Here is a 19,541-nt window from a genome sequence, read left to right as displayed (position 1 = left end):
CAGTGGTGCTACCTGTGAGTTAAGAAAGGAAGGCAGAAGAAAACAGCCACAGCAACATTAGTGAAAGTGTTACATTCTCATCTTCAAACTTCCAGCCTTGAAATCTGGTTCCATCAGGGATTAAGCTACAGACTGGACTGTGTATTCATGACTTGTGTTATGCAATGGCAAACATACACTAAATTTTGAAGCGGCAGATGAGAATTAGGCTTTTTTTTCCAACAAAATGAGTGTATGTTTGTGCTTCTTTAGAGAAATAGCTTGAAAACATGAACCCCTAAGAATGTCACATAAAAAAACCCAAACATGCAGTGTTCAGGGATCATAAAGGGTAAATGTGCAAAACTTGCATAGTTTCAGTAATAAAGCAAATAAATGGTAGACCTCCATGGTAATCCATAATAAATTTTTACCTATATTTGTATTGTCAGAATAAACCCATTTGGGACCAAATTCTTTCCTGCAGTTTAGGAATACATAAAAGTGTGGAAATACATTATTTCAGAGGCAGTTCAGTGAACAACTACTTCACCCCTCTCCTTCACGCTAGAGAAAGCAGGTGAAAGAGCATCCTCTGAAAGCCAGACCCTTTCACTGTTCCCTAAACTGACATCTATGTCCAGATGTTGGTTGCTTCTTCTACAATCTTCTACTATAAGGTTTTCCCAGATAAAGTTTTACATTTTAATTAATTTCTCATGATTTTCCTTTACACTTTCCCCCTCCTCTTTCACCCTAACACTTTTCTCAATTGTTTCACTTTCCCTCTTTCATGAATGTTCTACCTTTTATTCTCCTGTTCTCATTAAAAGCTCTTATGAGATCTTTTAAACCTCACCCATTCACTAGATGTTTATTCATCTGGTCTAGTTTCCTGTCAAAGATTTTGGGTTTGGTTTTTTCCTCACCTTCTTTAGAGTGAATCCTCCTTGGATAGGGGCCATGTTTCTACTAGGGATTATAAATATTGTTCACATATACAGATACAAATTATCTTTAAAAAAGCCTCTGTGATCAGAAACAATATTTTCTTATCTGCAAGTATCTTCATTTTGTTTCTTATTAGAATACCAAACAAGTCCCATTCATAGAAGGATTAACTGCCTTCAATTTTTCTTCCTCCTTCTATTCCCATTTTTGAAATTTATTTATTTTATTTAATTAAGCCATTTTCTTGCCTAGAGCTTGGCAGAAATATCTTCTGAAAGCAGGTCCATATTATGCTTTTGCTGCTGTATAATTAGAAGGGACTTCACAAATTAAGCCTATGTTTTGGTAAAAGAACTGACATGCAGGCTTGAAAATTCATATATCAGTTTCAACACATGCAATTCAATGCAACTAAGATACAAAAATCTCTTGGAGAAGTGATGATAAAAATTGAAGCTTTGGTTATCACTGTGTAGCCAGCACACTGTGCCTACATTTGAAAATTACTTGGTACAACTCATTCTACCGAATGTGAAAGACAGTGGTTCTGGATCCTCCCATTCCTCCTGTTTTTAACTAAAAAGACAGAACGGTGATTTTGAAACTTTTTGATAGGGTGCTGCTTTATTTTACAAAGTGCCCTGGCACTCCTTCAATTATCTTGCTTTGACAGATGCAAACAACTTGCTGAAAAGCACATTATCCTCAACCTAGTACTAGAAAACATTAGAATTTACACTGCATTTCATGGCCAGATTTTTTTGTCTTTGATTATATTGAACTCTTGTGTTACTCTGAAATTGAGTCTTTTGGCTTGATGGGTTTACGTCCCCTTTGCTTTAATGACAGCTAAAGAACACCCGCACTCAACACGTATGTGTCAGTAGGGACTGAGGATCTCAGTACATAAATGTGTACCTCTCTAAGTACAAACTTATATATCTGCAATTTCAGAACAAAACTATATTAATCCATGAGGAAATAGATTCACACAAAACCAGAAAACTGAATAAGTATAAATAAAATTTAAGATTATTTCCTACTCCCTTCTTTTTCTCTGCTTTCACCCAGTTTATTTCTCTTTTCACCATCTTTTCCCACAGCTTTCTCTGTTTTCACCTTCCATCTTCTATGTAAATCTTACTGCTAATTGGTTAAGTCCACTCTGGAGTCTAACAGTATCTTTCATGTCAATGTTTCTGGCTGATTACAGTTGCACTTAGAGGAAAAAAATGTCAACATACAGCAAGTGCTACAACAGTGCATGAAAATACACAAACACATAATTAAACCTCAACAAAATATCAGTAGGATTAGGGTGTCATGTTGGAGCAAATCTTGATAAATCCTTCTCAATAACAATACAGCATTACAAAAGGAATATAAATTTAGCCCATTAAAGTGTTGTTGGACAAAGAAAAACAGATTAATACATCTGTTAGCCATTTTCTTACTACTAATGGACTCTACTATTATGCTGCAGATGAAAGCTTTGGCCATGAAGACATTTGAAAATATGCAAATTAATGCTAACAACATAATAAATATCTTACTAAATTCATCAACAACTCAATGACATTCTGGCATAGTTTAAACTGTGAGTAAACAAAGTTAGTCAACGTTTAGACATACATACCTACAACAGACATTTCTGGAACTGTGGCATGATATGGACCATCAACAAACTCTGGGGCATTGTCATTGATGTCTTGAACCTTAATAATGAATTCTGAGGGAGGCTCAAGAGGTTGGTTTGTGTCCCTGTCGACTGCTTGAGCTGTTAGAGTGTATTCAGCTTTTTCCTCACGGTCAAGCCTTTTCATTGCATGAATGTCTCCAGTCTTGTCATTGATCACAAAGATTGTTCCAGCTCCATCTCCTGACAGAATATATTTGATTTTGCTGCTGCCAGGATCCAGGTCTGTGTGTAACTAAAAAGGAAAACAAAGCATTTTAGAGACAAAAATTATACCCTGATATATTTTTGTACTGGTCTAACCATATATTTTCTGAAGCTCTTCTTTTGTACTTTTATCTTAGCACAAGTGATCCAGATCGCAGCTTGAATACACAAGGAGAGTGGGAATTTGTATGCATACTAATCAAAAGTGAATGTAATCATAGGCATAATTAGACTTTCTATTTAAAAAGCAGCTGTTATATATATTTTAAATCCCTGTTCTAAAATGTAAATGTCTTCAAAACTATTATCAGCCAAAATGAACAAGCACAAAACCTGTTAGATCAAAGGGTGAATGAAGTATTAACAATAATACATATTTTAGTCTAGTTTCTTATTTTTAGTTATTGCTTTCAGCTTATTTTCAGGTGATTGAAAATGGTTGAACACTGACAGCTAGGCAAATGCTGTAACAGACAGCATTCACAGAAATTTAGAACTGCATCCTAACTCAGCTCTTAGCAGAACTTAAAAGGTTCTAAGATCATTACTATGAAAGTATTTCCCCTGAAAGAAAGTATTGCTATAGCAAGTTTCCAGAAATCTAAGAAGAATCCTTAGATATCTCTTCCCTTTCTCCTCAATGACTCATTAGAAAAAATATATATTTAGATTGAACTTGACTTTTCAAAAAAAGAAGATAGGATTATAATAATTGGAAACAGGACAGGACAAGTAGGTATTTCTTCTCTGATTTTTTTTTGTTACTTAAGAGCCTGAACTGAAGAACACTGACGACAAAGGGCTATTACTGATTTTTTTATAGGCTCAGAGCCAAGTAGTAAATATCAGATTATATAAAAAATTTCTCATTTGCACCAACAAGCACACCAGTTGGTGGACCATATATATTAGTGTCAACACTTTCAAAACCACTGGACAATAAATATACAGTAATAATGCTTTAAATTCTATTTACTATTACATCAAACACAATATGAACAGTAAGAAGTAAATAATACATCATTAAAAATTTAATTTGCATTTATTATTATTTATTTCTGCCTCACAAAAGATAACGCTGAAGAAAATACGATCAACCTGCTTAAGCAAGCTGCAACATGACTTACAGGAACTACTATTACTACTTATTCCTGTTTGCTCATTTTTGTGCAGACAGCTCAACAAAAATTGTTGCTGGTTATGCATTTTGCTCTTCAATTGATAGCAGTGGTTGCTAGGGCTGGACAACATTGTCATTTGATATAAGAACCTGCATTAGGATATTAAAATAGGTGTGGAAAAAAAGTCTTGTAACACTGGCTACAGCTGAGCCACAAGTAGATTTTCATGTCATTCCACAAGTAGGCTCTGCAGGTTCTTCAGAAGATAATTGGTCGCATACAGTTATATCTTCAAATTAGCTGTTAGGAATAAAAGCTTAGAAAACTCAGTAACAGCACCTTACAAAAATGGAATCTTGAATTGTTGCAATGAGCGCAGCAGACAACGGCAGTCAGGTCTGATTTTCCATTTGATCTGGATTATTATACATACAAAACTTGGGTCACCATTGTATTCTCTCCTCTGCAGTAGCAGCAGAACTCCCACTGAGTGCAAGAGGTGTAACTTCATCCTCTGTGTTTTGCTGGGCAACACATTATTACCACACCAGCTACTGCCACACCACTGTTTCAACAACTTTTTAAAAGCACTTCAACTCTCTGTGAATATGAATGACTCAATGCAGTTCACTCTCCCTAAACAACTTACATGAACATACACATAAACATAAAGTGACTGCAGAGCCTTTTTCAAAACCTCTATTTTTCTTCTTGTAGTTTCCACCAGCTGTCACTTGAGAACAATCAGCGTAATTTATGTTATGTTAATTAAAGTCAACAGCACTCTCCAGTTGGTTGGTACTGCAGTTTTGTCCAGTTGATAAGACATGTTAGTACGTTACCATAGATTTTTTTTGCCTTAAAGATTATTGTCCTCAGGAACACGACTATACTCAATGTAGGTATTAGGAACACAAAAAATTATTTTCAGGGTCTCAGAGCCTCTCAAGATCAATCTAGAATCTGTTTGTATTTTAAACAGATTGTTTATACTTTAAGTGTCTATTTGATCCATAAATAAAATCTATTCATTATTAATATTGAATATGAAGATTTTGTCAGTATTCACAGCTGAATTAGAGTGGTATAATATTATAACACTGTCTAGGCACACACAACTCAGCAAAGGAATTCAGAACATCTTGGTTCACCAGAAAAGCTCTATAATATATAATAAAATATAGTAATGAAAAAAACTCTATAATTACAACTAATTGTTTCCTCTAATAAGTTAAAGTCCTTTGCATCAAAATAAATAGATATTGCTATTTGAAACACTGTAAAATGAGGGATGAAACACTAAACAAAAGTAGAAGATCTAGAAGCATTCTATAATCTTAAAGTGGAAACAGAGAAATTGAGTATGATTAGCAGATCAGTTTTTTAACCTAAAAATTAGAGTGGGAAAAGAAAAGGAAAAAAGAGTAAACATTGTTTTCATTTTTAATTAAAAATAAAAAAATAATAATAAGAAGAAGACCAAAAAAACACCCAAACCAGAATATGGCATTTACTAGAATCACATGTGCTTTCTATGGTGAGCATTCAGGCTGACCAATTAAAACATCTTTCTAGGTTTTGAAATTCTTAAACTATACTATAAAAATATTGTAATAAATGACCTATGAAAGAGCCAGTTTTTCAAAATAATTTAATTGTTTGGATTTAGGATTAAATCATCATCTACTTACAAAGTTAAATTACAGACCTGAAGGGAAATTCTAAGCCAGAAAGCGCAGTATTTTTTTCCAAGTAGTATTTCCTCTCTTCTAGCAGATGTGAATGATAATTTACAGCAATTGTCAAGCTTCAGCAAGCTGTGTTCATGTGAAGGTTAAAGATCATTAAACACATAATTATATAGGGTCTAGGTGAATGATAGAGAGGCATAATGAATATGATAAATGAATATCAGTTTCTGCTGAAAAAGCCTCACAAATGTTGTAAATATGAAACTGCTTTCCACACCTGTAGCTTTATTTGTTGAGTCTGTGCTTGAAGGCCAAGCTCTTATTTTTCAGAACAGTACTGAGAAATGTAGCAAGAACTGCTGTTTAAAAATGGAGACATCTATAGCTCTCTCCTATGTCCAACTACCAGACAGCATCCCAAAACAAACAGAAAAGCAAGTTTACCGGAAACCTGATCAGGTTCAGATTGAGTCAAACTCACTTTCTTTATGTGAGATTCAGTTAATCAGACTTCAAAGGAAGTGAAATCTTCTTCCTCCATCACTTTGTTGCCTGTGGGACTATGAATTCACACATCTCTCTCCCTTAAAGTAGCAGATGCAACACAATTTGTGCCTGAATTTATGGGAACAGGAAAGGTTTTGGATTCTCTCCTGGCTTTAATGGTGATGCAGATGCCTTATATTAATACCCAACTAATGTCTCCCATATAGCCTCACCACAGGTCTGCTCCTAAAAATGACCTTCATTCAAAATGAACCCTCAGAAAACTGCAGTTTCTAATCATAATTAATTCTTTTGCCATTCTATGTTACAATACAGATGATAATCAATGAAGCAAGTGAATGGTAACAGCATACACAGTACACAGTGTACTTCCACAAAACTAACGTTATTTTCACTAATAATGCATGCATATCTGAAACTATTGCCAACATGCTATTCAAATAAATAACATATATTTATAGTCTCCCACGTACATACATTACAAATATGCATAATTACAATCAATGCAAGAGAAATTGAGGAGATGAAACTTATTCAAAGAGCCTCTATATTCTGTGTAATGTAAAAGTGTTACTTTGCAGTAAAAGAACAAATACATAAGCATGTTATACTAAATTCTCCTATTCCATAGATACTTACAATATATTTAACTACATTTTCTTAAGAAGTATGCGGTTCACAAGTACGTGGCAGCAAAGTACTTAATGTAAGGACAAAGGCTGGAAGCTCCAAGCTAGATTGGAGATTTATAAGTCTCTTCTGTGGAAACTGTCTCATCTGCCCTCAGTCAGCTACTTGGCCAATCCACGTAGTCAAAACAACAGCTTGCTCAGCACAATCGATTTCATGTTGAAGCCATGTGTTCACCATCAGGAAAATACATAATGCACCTATTCCCTACCCCAAATTAGCAGAAAGCTTTTGACTAGCCTTTGTAGTAAGATGGGGCACTTCCAGTTCTCTCCAGGTGTGGTGTTGATGCGCAACTTCATACACAGTAGCCCATACAAGATGCATCACCAAATAGAGGTTTTGTAACCCCCAGTTTCCTCGTATTAGTAAAAAAGCATAAATATATCAATAATTCACAAGAGGAGGAAATCTGCATATTACAAAAATACTCCTGGACGTTTTTAATTAAGAAAAGAGACAGTGGCATTATGTAGACAAGTTTTTATTTGAGTTTATTAGAAAGTAATTAATTCATCCTCATGTAATTACAAGGGAATTACCCCTTACTTGCTTCGAGGGAAAAGGCATAATCTGCCCTTAAAACTTCATTTCAAAATTTACATAATTCTTCTTCTTCATAACTCTGGAATCTTTTCTAAGGGATTAACTTGTGCATCACTGATTTTCACCTGATGTTACACAGACACACACATAACACATCAACACTATTCTGATGCTCCAGGTTCTTCTATTTTTTTCCTACCTATGCCTTGCAATAAAATCCCTCATTTATGAGGCAGACCACATTTAATGAATTTAAGAGACAGAATTTTCATCTTTTATGGTTCTTTTGCAAAACTGCTGGATTCCAAAAAGCTATAGATCATTTTGTGAAAGTATGGAAAGATTTTGGTGACTTTCACAATGATTTATGTATATCAGCGCTTTCAAAACTGTAATGTACCTTACTCATCATGTGCTTCTTTCTGTATGGGATATTGCAGAGATTTTTTTTTTTCTAAAAATATCAACATCATTAGGTGTTACAGAAGGTTTTTGAGTGTATTGTTGATGTGCTCTGACACATTGTAGACAATGAGCACTTTTATTGACAACCCATAGTTTTAAAAAAAATCATAATTAAACTATTATAGATTCATTTGAACACAATGCAGAATTAATAAAGTGAAGGTAATTTAAATTTAATGGAATCTTTCATTTTCTCTATGGATAGGCTGATCCCATCTTTAGCAATGGAAATTATAGCTGCACAATGGGGAAGAGGAAAAACAAATATTCTGCATTATTATTTATAATAGTAATTGGGGCACAGACTTGATTTACCTGACATAATGTCAGTACTTGGAACACTTTTAGAAAAGAAACAGACATGTCCATGGACGACAAAGGTTTCATTTAAATTATGAGAATCATGTAACTTGAAGTCTTTGGAGTAACTGTCAGAAGACATTACTGCTCACACTTCTCAGTTGCAGTTTCATAACCATATTCAAAGAGAATTAAAGCAATGATACCCCTAACACTTTCATTTAAGACTGTAATCTCTGCTTTTGTCTGCCTCAGTTTCCTACCATGTTATTTGAGTATCTTTGATTCCAGATGGCTTCTTTCATGTTTCTCTTTATTGTTTGCTACTGCTTTTTTATTCTATTTGATTTGCTAATTTTGTCTCTGTTTATATTCATACTGCAACTGTGCACAAACTGCTTTTCATTGCCTACCTTTTGGTATCATCTTATAATACACTAGAGTGAACTGTTGTTTAAAATCCAGAGACAAGATTTGGATCTAACAATCTGTTCTAATTCACTGATTATGACCAACTGATGCAAAAGAAAAGCTTAGGAATGTGACTGAATCTGCTCTAAGACCTTTCTGGTTAGAGCAACATCGATCCTTTGTTTATGTGTCATATATCACCTCCCTCACCAGGCTGAATTAATGTTTTTTAATATTTATTTTCACTCAATGCCTTGGGAGAAGAAAAACATAGCTATACTTGTTTTTACAGATGGGAGGAACAGAGGGAGAGAGAAACCCACACTAAGTCTTTCAAAGAGCCACATTAAAAAAAAACATCCAGACCATAGGACTACTCATACCATTCAGAAACAGCTGTACACATTTATCTCCAGTTAACCACAATATTAATTATTAATTAGAATTGTTATCTATTGCCAGTTTCCAAGAAGCTGTTCCCCCTGCCAGCAGAACCCCCTAAGAAGAAGGAAAATATGCCCCCCAGCACAAAGTTTCCCTCAGATGGAGTCTTCCCCAAACCCACAATCCCATGGTCATCTTCAGTGGTTGTGATGGTAACAAAGACAAGGTAGCACGTTTCTACTGTCTGCTATCTTCATTCCAAAGCATGGTCTTAGGCTGTTTTTTCTTTATATATTTCTTATATACCTTGCTTCTTCTGAATCCTTATGTTAAGCCAGATGACAGCTAAACCTTCCTGTTTTCCTAGTTCTGGCCTTGTCCTTTTCCATTTGGGAATACCATCTGTCTTCCCTTCTGTCCTGAGAACAACCCCACCACATACAATTTGTGTCCCACCGCAGCTTGGATTGCCGCCTTTAGTCACCGCTTTCTGTAGCTATTTAACGCCCAAGTGTCCTGTGTCAAGTGGCCTCAGATGGCTGGCACCTTTTTGTAGTTGGCTTTGTGCCTAGCTTGGAGTTCATGTAACTATTTCTGAATCCAGACTGCTGTTCCTTTCTTGTGCTCCAGCAGACACTGCTCCCATTAAAAGGTCTTGAATTTTTAACCTAAATGTTTCTGAAACTTAGAAACATGCAATGAAACAGTGTCACACTGACAAAGAGGAATTCTTTCCCATCTTATTTGCTTCTCCATTATTTCCTTTATACTGTACTGTAGTTCACCACAGGACATCTGAAAGCTGGGTATAGAGAGACTCAAAAATTGCACGCAGTTTTAGTCCTGCAAAACATATTCCCTCTTCTGTATCTTTTTAGGGAGAAAAAGTATCTGTCATCTCTTACTGTTTGGGGTCAAGCACTTATATTAACAATTCCAGTGCTTCAGGCAGTATAATTAACAGTGCCTCCTGCACTTGTCACTGTTTTCCCAACTCAGTGAAATAATAGTAAAGCCATTTGCTCCCTCCTCCATCTTGTCAGTCTTGGACACAAACTACACTGTAGTTTCCACTACCTGTAAGATTGTGTGAAGTCTCCAAACATGACTTCAGAACAGTGTTCCCTTTTGGCTGTCAGTTTTGACTGCCAGCAGAGTCTGTCTTGCTGCTCTTTCCTCTATATAAACAGAAGATGGGTAAGTCTGTAAAAAACCATAAACCATGGGAATTTCTTATTGAAAGAGCTAGCTAGGAGTTCAGCAGCTTGTATGTACCAAATCCTTCTTTTCTGTTCCTTTAATCATCATCATCACCTTATTTAGAGTGTTCTGAGCTTTTCTTCCATGTTGGTTGAGCTGTATTTTTTCTTTCCTCTTTAAAAGCTTATTATAACTTGCCAGGCTTCATTCTCAGGCACAGAGTACATTGCACTTGAGCTCTAAGGCCTCTTTGTGTTTTTCAAATTATTTTCTCCAATGAATGTCAGAGTAATATCTTACAATACATACGCTTAGGATTGCAGAATAGGAATAAAAAAGTTAATAACTACATACTGTCTGCATTAATTTGAAGGCTGCTTACAAAATCTATCAAAATTAAACAAGCTATAGCCTGGATCAGTGAAGGCAGAAAAAAGTACAATAGGCCAGTGTGGTCAAAGATGGCAGGATATTTCTATTTATTTATTTAAGTTGTCATGATTTTACAATCCTTCAAGGCTCTGCTTTCATCACCCTGGCTTCTGATCATGCTTTGCTCATAATGATTAGGAGAATCCTAGTGATTATAAATTTAAGCTGTCTTACCTCTTAAAAGAATTTCAAATCCATGCAGAATGCATTTTGTTATTGAATAATATCTCATAAAACAAACCTTAAAGTATTAAAATACCTTTTTCTTAAGGTAATTTTTCAAACTTAAGATGACTGCTTAGCACACTTCAATGTCTGAACATAAGGAAGTAAGTAGTATCTAAAACCACATAAAGTGTAAAGCTGGCAGTGCAAATAGAAAGCTCTTTTCTAGCAATTGGCTGTCAAACACATCTACAGTGCAGAAATATAAACATCAGCTATGCAGCCAGCTTTGGGCTAAAATTGAAAACTGTTAAGAAGGTAACTGAGTGAAACAGAGACCTGCAAAATTAAATTCTGAGTACCTACATATTGACTATCTTATAAACTATCTGCTTACATGTGATACTATAATTTACTTTTAGTGTACTTACACTAACCTGTGAACTGTACACATGGGTACAGCATAAATTTTTTCTTACTAAAAATATTTTTCAAGTTACTTGGAATGTGAAAACAAAGGTAGCTAGGAAATGATACAAAGTAATTCCTCATGAGATGTCAAGCAAAACATTAGTTCTTCAGAGTCACTATGTCTGCAGTTACACAGTAACATCAGAATGTCATACAGCAGAATAAACAGATATACCATGAGAATAATTTGATTATTTTCCCCCATTTTCTAGCAGTTAGATGTTTATTAGGGATAACTCATGCAGAATTGTGAGTTATTCAGAAGAACCTGGTTGAAACTAGCTATTATGATTTCATGCAGTTTCACAAGAAATTATTTGCCACATCACTTTTGTGGTTTTCAAAGCTTCCTAATGTAATTTCCCCTGCATTTCCACTAAGTCATGCATTCCTGTGAATTTCTTACAAACCGACTTGCAATGGTTATGTCTCTCATAATGTGATCAATTTGCAATACCATTAAATTTGAGATATTTTTTAAACCACTAGAGATAGATCATAGCTTCTGCCTTTGATAATGCTTTTCTGGAAGAATTGACAGAGGAGAGAACACAAACCATTACACAGAGACAATATTAAATATGCAGAAATAAGCAATTGTGTTCACTTCAGCAGGGTCTGATACTTAGTAATGTATTACCTCTGATTCTCCAGCTATCTGTATTGAGTCCTGCAGCCCCACTCTCAGTACATAAGGAGACTAGAATTTCAGTGAAAATCATTACCTTTTTTGGCACATCAGATAACCTGTTTCCAAAGAGGGAAAAACAGCAGTACTATAAGTGTGGGCACTGTTTGGAGTAATTTGCTGTAAACACCTAACCTACCTGTGATTTCAAACATCCAAAATATGGGGTCAATGTTCCATCAAAAGAGAAATTCTGTCTCCACATGAATACAGACAAATTGTATACAAATCAGTATCACAAAAGCTGCAAGTGTGTAACATATGTCAATCTCCAAACAGCCAGAATCCATACAGACTTTGTAATGATTTAGTCTAGACCTTTATCCAAATCATCTGAGCTCATGGTGAAGACTACTGTGGGAGGCTGCAGGAGACATCTGCACTAATTTAATGATGGTTGAATCATTGTCATTTTTCTCTACCCACACAAGCTTAGTAGTGCTCCTATCACTCTGTGAGCATGGAACAGCCAAAACCCCATATGGTCCTCTCCCCATTCAGCTGTTCTTTGCATTTCTCTAATGGGACATTCTTCTGTGACCAGCTATCCTGAATTCTATCTTTTAGGACTGTGAGTAGCAGAGAAGATGCACAATTCATACTAGACTGAAGTTAAGAGGCAAAGAAACATTATTATTTGTCAGGACCTCTTTTCAAATGGTATGAGTATTCTTCCTCCTTCGAAGAACTGATTATTAGGTTGCCCACTAGGGAACATAATGGCCGTGAAAGGAACAGCAAAGGAGGGAAATATGCATAAGGAAGATCTTTGAAGACTCCCAAGGACTCTGATGAGGTTTCTTTAATAAAACAAGTTCAGGTACATATTTGGAAGGGCTCAGAAAAAAGCAAGCAAGCAAACAAACAAACAAAACTCAACTTTAAAAATATGAGAAAGAGGTACCATATTGACAACTGCAGTTTCTAAATGATCCAAATGATAGCCTAGATACAAGAACAACGTACTTGTACAACAAGAACAATGTACATTCCTACTCTTTATCTGAAAGAAGTCTACTGAGATAACTAAATGACAGCTGGTTACCTGGGCAGTTGACAACTGCAGAGCCAGTACTCATCTATAAATAATGATTATTAATTACTTGTACTACAATAACACATAGAGGTCCTTGTTGACAAAAGAGCTTTGTTACACTGTAGGGTGCAACCTGCATTGAGCTTACTTCATTGTCCTCTGCTTATGGTGAAATATCAAATGGTCCTTTTTCCTCTTGCCTTTTTCTGAAAAAGGGACAAGGAAGAATGAACCCAGAAAACATAATTTTAGAAATTAGTTTCTAACACATTGGCTAATTTCTACAATTACCACCTATAGATTTGGCACATCTCAAACTCATGGAAAAAACAAGGCTGAATTCTCCAAGAATTTCTAGTCCTGAGATGATTCTTTTTAATATATTTTTTAATGCAAATGGTTTTAGGATCTAATGTAAGACCCAGGAGTGTCTGTCTCAAATTTCAAGGGACACTGGACAAAATTCTTTTTTTTTGCAACATAGATAGAGCTGCAAAGAAAGATATAGAACCAAAGACACACTCCCAAAAAGGAAAACAAAAAATGACAACTGACATCTAGTAGTTAATTCATATTACGACTCCATAATTTTCAGTCCAATTAAACTCAGAATTTACCTGTAGCTTACATTTTTTTACACTTTTCTGTTAACTAACAGATCAGGTATAGCAGACTTTTATGTGAACTAAATAATGAGATTAACAATTGTCTGACTGTGAGATAATAAAGTGTTGAAAATAGCAAGACCCTGGAGTAAAATATTTGAGATTATTTATCAAGTCAGTAAAGCTGCCTTTTCACATTTACTCAGGATATAGGAGATGGAATATTTTGTTTGCCTATGGAGATGGGATCACTGGGTATGTAAATGGACATTGATGGCAAAGTTAACTGAAAAGATAATCTGCTGTATGATGTTCTTCAACAAAATATTAGCAGGATAAAAGCACTGTTGCTCAGTTCTGTTATAGATATTCTGACACAAAACCTGATATGTATCTTGGCTTATCAGATGTTAACTCTTTTTGACAAATTTGGCTGGTCAAAACCCACAATCACAGCATGGCTAAGCTCAATCTTTTTTTTCCACCATACTGGAAATCAAAGCCATATTACGTATCTCACTACTGACAACCTTCAGTTTCTGAGTTTGTATGTGTTTATCAGCTGGACCATAGCTCCCCCTTTCAGCTATGCCAACCCCATCAATAGGTAGGTTCTCTCAAAAGCCCACAGGACAAGAATGCCTAATTTTCGCCAGTCTGGTGTATAACTGCTTCTGACCATCATCAGTGTTAGCAAGGTGGCTAAATGGGGAAAATCCCATGGGTTCTCCAGTCTCCTCTTTTTCCTCATGACACACAATGACAGTGGTAGGACAAACTCAGACATTATTTTTAGAAAAAAATAATCCTCTGAAAACAATCCTGCCTTCCTAACCAGCACAAACCCCAAGCAATCTTATCCTGCCAAACAGAAAACATGGCAATTTTGTGGGACTGCGACACACTTCCTATAGTACGATAGAAATTCACCAGAAAAGTAGAGTTCCCAAGTGAGCTATATTTTCTGATGGTTTTTGGTTTGGGGTTCTTTTCCATATATTATTGATACGCAGGTTCCACAAACAGTTTAAAGTCTGTGAAAGAAACCAGAAAAGCTAGAAAATTCATAGGTTTGTCAGCTGTTACAAACAGGTCATCAACAGTTTCTTACATATGAGTCACATTCAGAGGGTGAAGTTCACAAAACTTGCTAGAAATAGCTATTTCACAATTCAGTCCCACTTCTTGATCTGCACATACCATGGCTTTCTTAGAGTTGACATGTAACTTCAAACCTTTGTATGCTTTTTGCCAGTATGGCTAGTATCTACTCAGCTCAATTCCAACAATTTAGGTGAATGTTACATGAACCCCAACCGTTCTCTAGACCAGAACATAACGTATATTTGTAAAAAAGTATAGAAGATAATAGCAAAATTGCATAATATATAGCATACCGAGTCTTGATAGCTTACAAAAGAACTTCAATATAAAAGTTAAATAGTTAGAAGTCTGACATCTGTCCTTTGCCAATAAAAAGGAATGAGGTTATGCAGATTAGGTGATGAATTATAGAGAAGATGTAAAAAGACTGTAAAAAGCCTTTATCTAAAGTATGATATATTGTCACAAGAAAAATAAATCCTCACATTTCAGCATTCTTCTATCTGCTGAGATACAGTTCCAATGTGATAGTGATAGTGAAAGTCAAAAACCAAACATCATCCAGCTTGGACAATGCAAACAACCAAGAAACAGAAATACCTAAAGTAAAAAAAAATAGGAAAGTGGGAAGAAACAAAAGGAATTAACTACCAAGCATATGGTTCCTAAAAAAAATTTAGGAAAAAAGTTACATGAATGTTAGGCAATGTAAATGTTGCCATAGAAAATGAAGCTGAGAAAATTTAACTTTCAAGATGCCAGTTTATTGATTACAAGTCGGTTGGAGGTTTTTTGTTTGTTTGTTGCAAAAGACAAACAAGCCACAGCCTTCCAAATACCTAAACAGGAAACCCGCCCAGTAATCTATGTACACTTCGATAATATTCATTTCAAGGGTTACCTGGGGAGTTTTACATTTGGCAAAAACTTTCTTTCCTTTTCATGTTCTTGTCTGCAAGAGATTTGACAATAAGTGAATTTTTAAGCCTGTGTGGAGAAACACCAGAGAAGCAGTCCCTCACCATCAAAGAGATGGGGGGTTTCTTGATGGGAAAAAGTTCTTCCAAGAAGTATGCACAAGGAAAAATTAGAACAGCAGCTAGTTAAAATCCAGCAGAATAAGAGAAATTACATTCCTAGAAGGTGGGCCACAAGCTGTTTGCAAAGATAACATAAATTTCAATGGCTCCCTTGACTGCAGACCATAGCTGAATGACTGGATATAAAAGACAAGATCAATAGAAAGCCTCTGAGTTTGTTTAGTTGGTTGTTTATTGGGTTTATTTTTTTTCCACCCAGAAGTAATACCTGATTTGGATCTCATTATATTCAATAGTGAGTGTATTTCTTTGTTAAGAATACTCCCAAACCTTATTTATTCTGTCTAGAATCTTACTGCCAAGCTCATTTCTTCTCCCTCCCTGTGGCTAAATCTCTCTTCTGGCCTGATTCTCTTCTAGAAGTGACACTTTATATTGATAGCCCAAGCAAAGAGAGTCATCATCAAACTGGCCGCATCATTCAGCCCTAGGGTGCAATGCTGAGAGTGATCACATACCCTCAGTACCAGCAATTCACTCAGAGCTTTGCACAAACTCAAGATAACATTTTGTCTTCCTACAATCAAGGTAATGTTATCTCCATCTAAACATTAATACACGGGCATCATGCACATTACTCCACAAATCGTATCACCACAGTAACTGAATGAGCCACACCATTGCCAAGCAAAAATTAATTTTTCTTCCCTTTCTGCTGGTGGGGAAGCAGTAAAAGAAACAGAGAGGCCCAAAGATCAGAACAGTGTAGATGAAGGTCCTAAAAACAGCTGCTTGTCATCACTAAGCAGTACACACAACTGCATATATTTTTCCACCAACAATTTTTTGTAAATGAATAAAGTTTTAGTGACATTCACTTCAACCATTCACCTGCATATTACTGAAAAATTATTTAGGAAACAAATACAAGTGTGGGAAAAGGCAAGTGCAGTATTTTTTTCTGAAAGTTTCTAGACCAGAATGTTTCAATGTCATTTTACATTCAAAAACTTTTTGTGTCTATATATGCATTAACTTAATTCTTTTAAAGCAATTAACTTTTTAATATGTTTGAAATGTAAATCAAATGCTTTTTTTTAAAATAATTTCATTTGTTATCATATCAGGGGGTCTTTTTTTCATAAAATAAAAATACTATGCCTACCCCAAAACATTTATTGATATTTCAAAAGTTTGTATTTGGAGTGACATAAAAGTATCTTTTCTCCCCAGTGTTTCAAAACTGTGCCTGAAATAAAAATCTGTTACTCATCACAGAAAGAGCACTCAAGTTCTAGGAGAATTAAAATTTTATTTGCTTTAATAGCAAAACCATTGCTGCTGCCTACACAAATCCTGCTATTAAACCTTTATTTCCAACAAAAATAAAGCAATTTCATTCCCTTTGTTTATCATAATTTATTTTTTTTTCCTTATTAGAACCAGCTTTATTTTAATGTTTTAGTGTTTTTTATGCTATGACTCATACTCATTCTGTAGATATTAGAACAGTTTTCTGCCTTGCCTTTACTTCTGCACCAACACAAACATAATTAAAACATATTTGCTGTGATTATATTTCAGCATATACAGATCAACATGTATTTTGCTCTTAGGTATAGAATCCCTATTGTTCATGCAATTACTATGAAGAAATAATGCAAATGAGCCTGCTGGAGACAATTATTGGACTTTCTTCTTAACTTTATAATCTTCTAAACAAGAATTGGCATTCCACTCAGGGGCGCACAGCAAACACTCATTTTATTGAATGCTTTAAAGACTTCAAATTAACAGAAGCTAAGCAACCATTGTAATCACTCATCCAGTACATATTAATATATCTCTAAAATCAGATCTTAGATTGTGCTCTAGAATTATACAGATCAAGATATCTCTGATTAGTATCTGTTAATAAACAAATTGAAGTATTCTGCTTCTGTGATAAAGGACATCACATCTATGACTTGGCAGCTGCCTGCACTATTTGAATAAGCAATCACAGCAGGATGAGTTAAGACTGGAGTAAAATCCACATTTACAGAACCTGCTGAGAGTACTTCTTAACTTGTTTAGGATGTAGAAAGACCTTTATATTATACAAACTTTTTTTGCAGTTTGTAATGAAAGTCATTGAACTATATCACAGGGTGATAAACATCCACATGCTATGTTCTCCTAAATAAGATCCCTCTTATTCCCAGTGACAGAACTCCCCAGAATTAAATAATTTCACCCAGTAAACATGCGTTATTACTTACATGCAAGTTGTCATGGTCCAAAAGAACATGGAGGCACAACGCACTGCAGAAATTTACCTCTGAAACGGACAGACACAATCAACCCCTGCCACTAGCACAGCTGGCAGTATTCAGGGACAGGCAAGTGGCAAGTTCATCCCCCAGTGTCAAACTAATCTCCCAGGTTTTGCTTTCTCTCCTTTTCCTAGCATGCCTTTTCTTCACATTATTTGGGGTTCTGTGCATAAGGGAATAGCCTGCTGCATTATCCAGTAACAGTCTTTTCCTAATAATTTCTTCCTGCTCATATTTCACAGATCCTAATTTGGCCAAAATATTCACCATGCAAACCCAATGATTCCTGTGCATAGCCTTTTTTTGTTATTACTTTGAGTATATTTTACTAGCAAATGAATTAGGGTAAGTTTGTTCTGGCTTTTGGTTATCTTCAGTCCTAATTTTTGAGGCTATTTTGAAATGATGTATTTGTGATGAAGTTCATATTTTTGTCCTTTCAGAAACTGCAGTCAAAACAAAGAATACTAACTTTCTTCTAAATGCACCATGATGTGTACATTACGTACAAACTATCAAAAATGGAGATATAAGTAAAACAAAACCCAATGCAAAAAACCTGCCGGTTTTATCTATGTTGCACTAGTAGATGCTCCCATAATTTCAAATGCAAAAGTGTACGTGGATATCTCATTATGCTATGTAGAAGCAAATTTTTGTCTATCCCTATGCTGAAGAGAAATCTAATGTTATAATTACTCCAGCATTCTAAGAATCTCCTCAAATGCCTGTATTGACAAAGTTGCTCTGTGATGCTAAATTCTGCCTGATATTGTAGTGACTTATTTCAAGGAAGGGAACGGGGGAAGAACTCAAATTATATTCATTAATATGAAAAAAAACCATTTTTTGAGGAAACTAAAATAAAACTTCAATAGCCTTAATATATTTTTCTTTTTTTTGGTGCCTCCTTATATTATAAAAAATGGAAAGGAATTTTTATTTGATGCATATCTGAACTCCTTCAGGTTCAGTAGTACAGGAGTTTGAATTAAGCTAGCATTATTTTTGGAAGACTAAAAAGTGCAACCATAGTTTAGCTCTGTTCAACTAAGCAGTGCCTCTGCTTTGAAATGACAGGAGCCTTTAAGTGCAAAGTGTTAAATAAGCTGCTGAAGATTAAACCAGCCACATCTGCGGTTACTCAGAACCAATTCAATTCAGTCCTATTATGCCACAAATCTCATATATTCTTGCACACTTTAAAACAGCATTACTGTGAGGCAGTAAATAATAAACTTGCACAGATAATGAGACTTAATGCAAAAAGGAGAAAAAAATCCCAACACAATCCTGTAATATCATTTCGTGGTTCCTGTTCCACCAGAATATAAGTTGTTACTACCATAATAAATTCTTTGTTATGAACTTAAAAATCCCAAAGAATTTTACTGAGTTATTAATTAGAAATTTCCCCTTTTACATGGAAAGAGGTTTCAATTGCCAACATAAATTTAACCAGAAGAGAAGACTATTGTGTGTTAAACATTACCTTGTTTTACATTTGGCTAAGATCAGGTCCTGTACATACAGAAAA

The 19,541-nt window shown here is 35.2% G+C and overlaps 1 protein-coding gene across 2 annotated transcripts in view; it reads right to left on the bottom strand.

Moving 5' to 3' along the window:
• The window catches only part of CDH8 (cadherin 8), a 153,521-nt gene that overhangs the window by 91,628 nt on the left and 42,352 nt on the right, over nucleotides 1-19,541 (bottom strand). For both annotated transcript variants that reach the window (XM_005152164.3, XM_031051747.2), the window contains one exon: nucleotides 2,567-2,861. In XM_005152164.3, the coding sequence (XP_005152221.1) occupies nucleotides 2,567-2,861 (295 nt within the window). The remainder of the gene's footprint in view (nucleotides 1-2,566; nucleotides 2,862-19,541) is intronic.

Source organism: Melopsittacus undulatus, chromosome Z (genome assembly GCF_012275295.1).
Source record: "Melopsittacus undulatus isolate bMelUnd1 chromosome Z, bMelUnd1.mat.Z, whole genome shotgun sequence".
NCBI classification, from domain to species: domain Eukaryota; kingdom Metazoa; phylum Chordata; class Aves; order Psittaciformes; family Psittaculidae; genus Melopsittacus; species Melopsittacus undulatus.
This window is presented reverse-complemented; position numbering and strand designations above follow the sequence as displayed.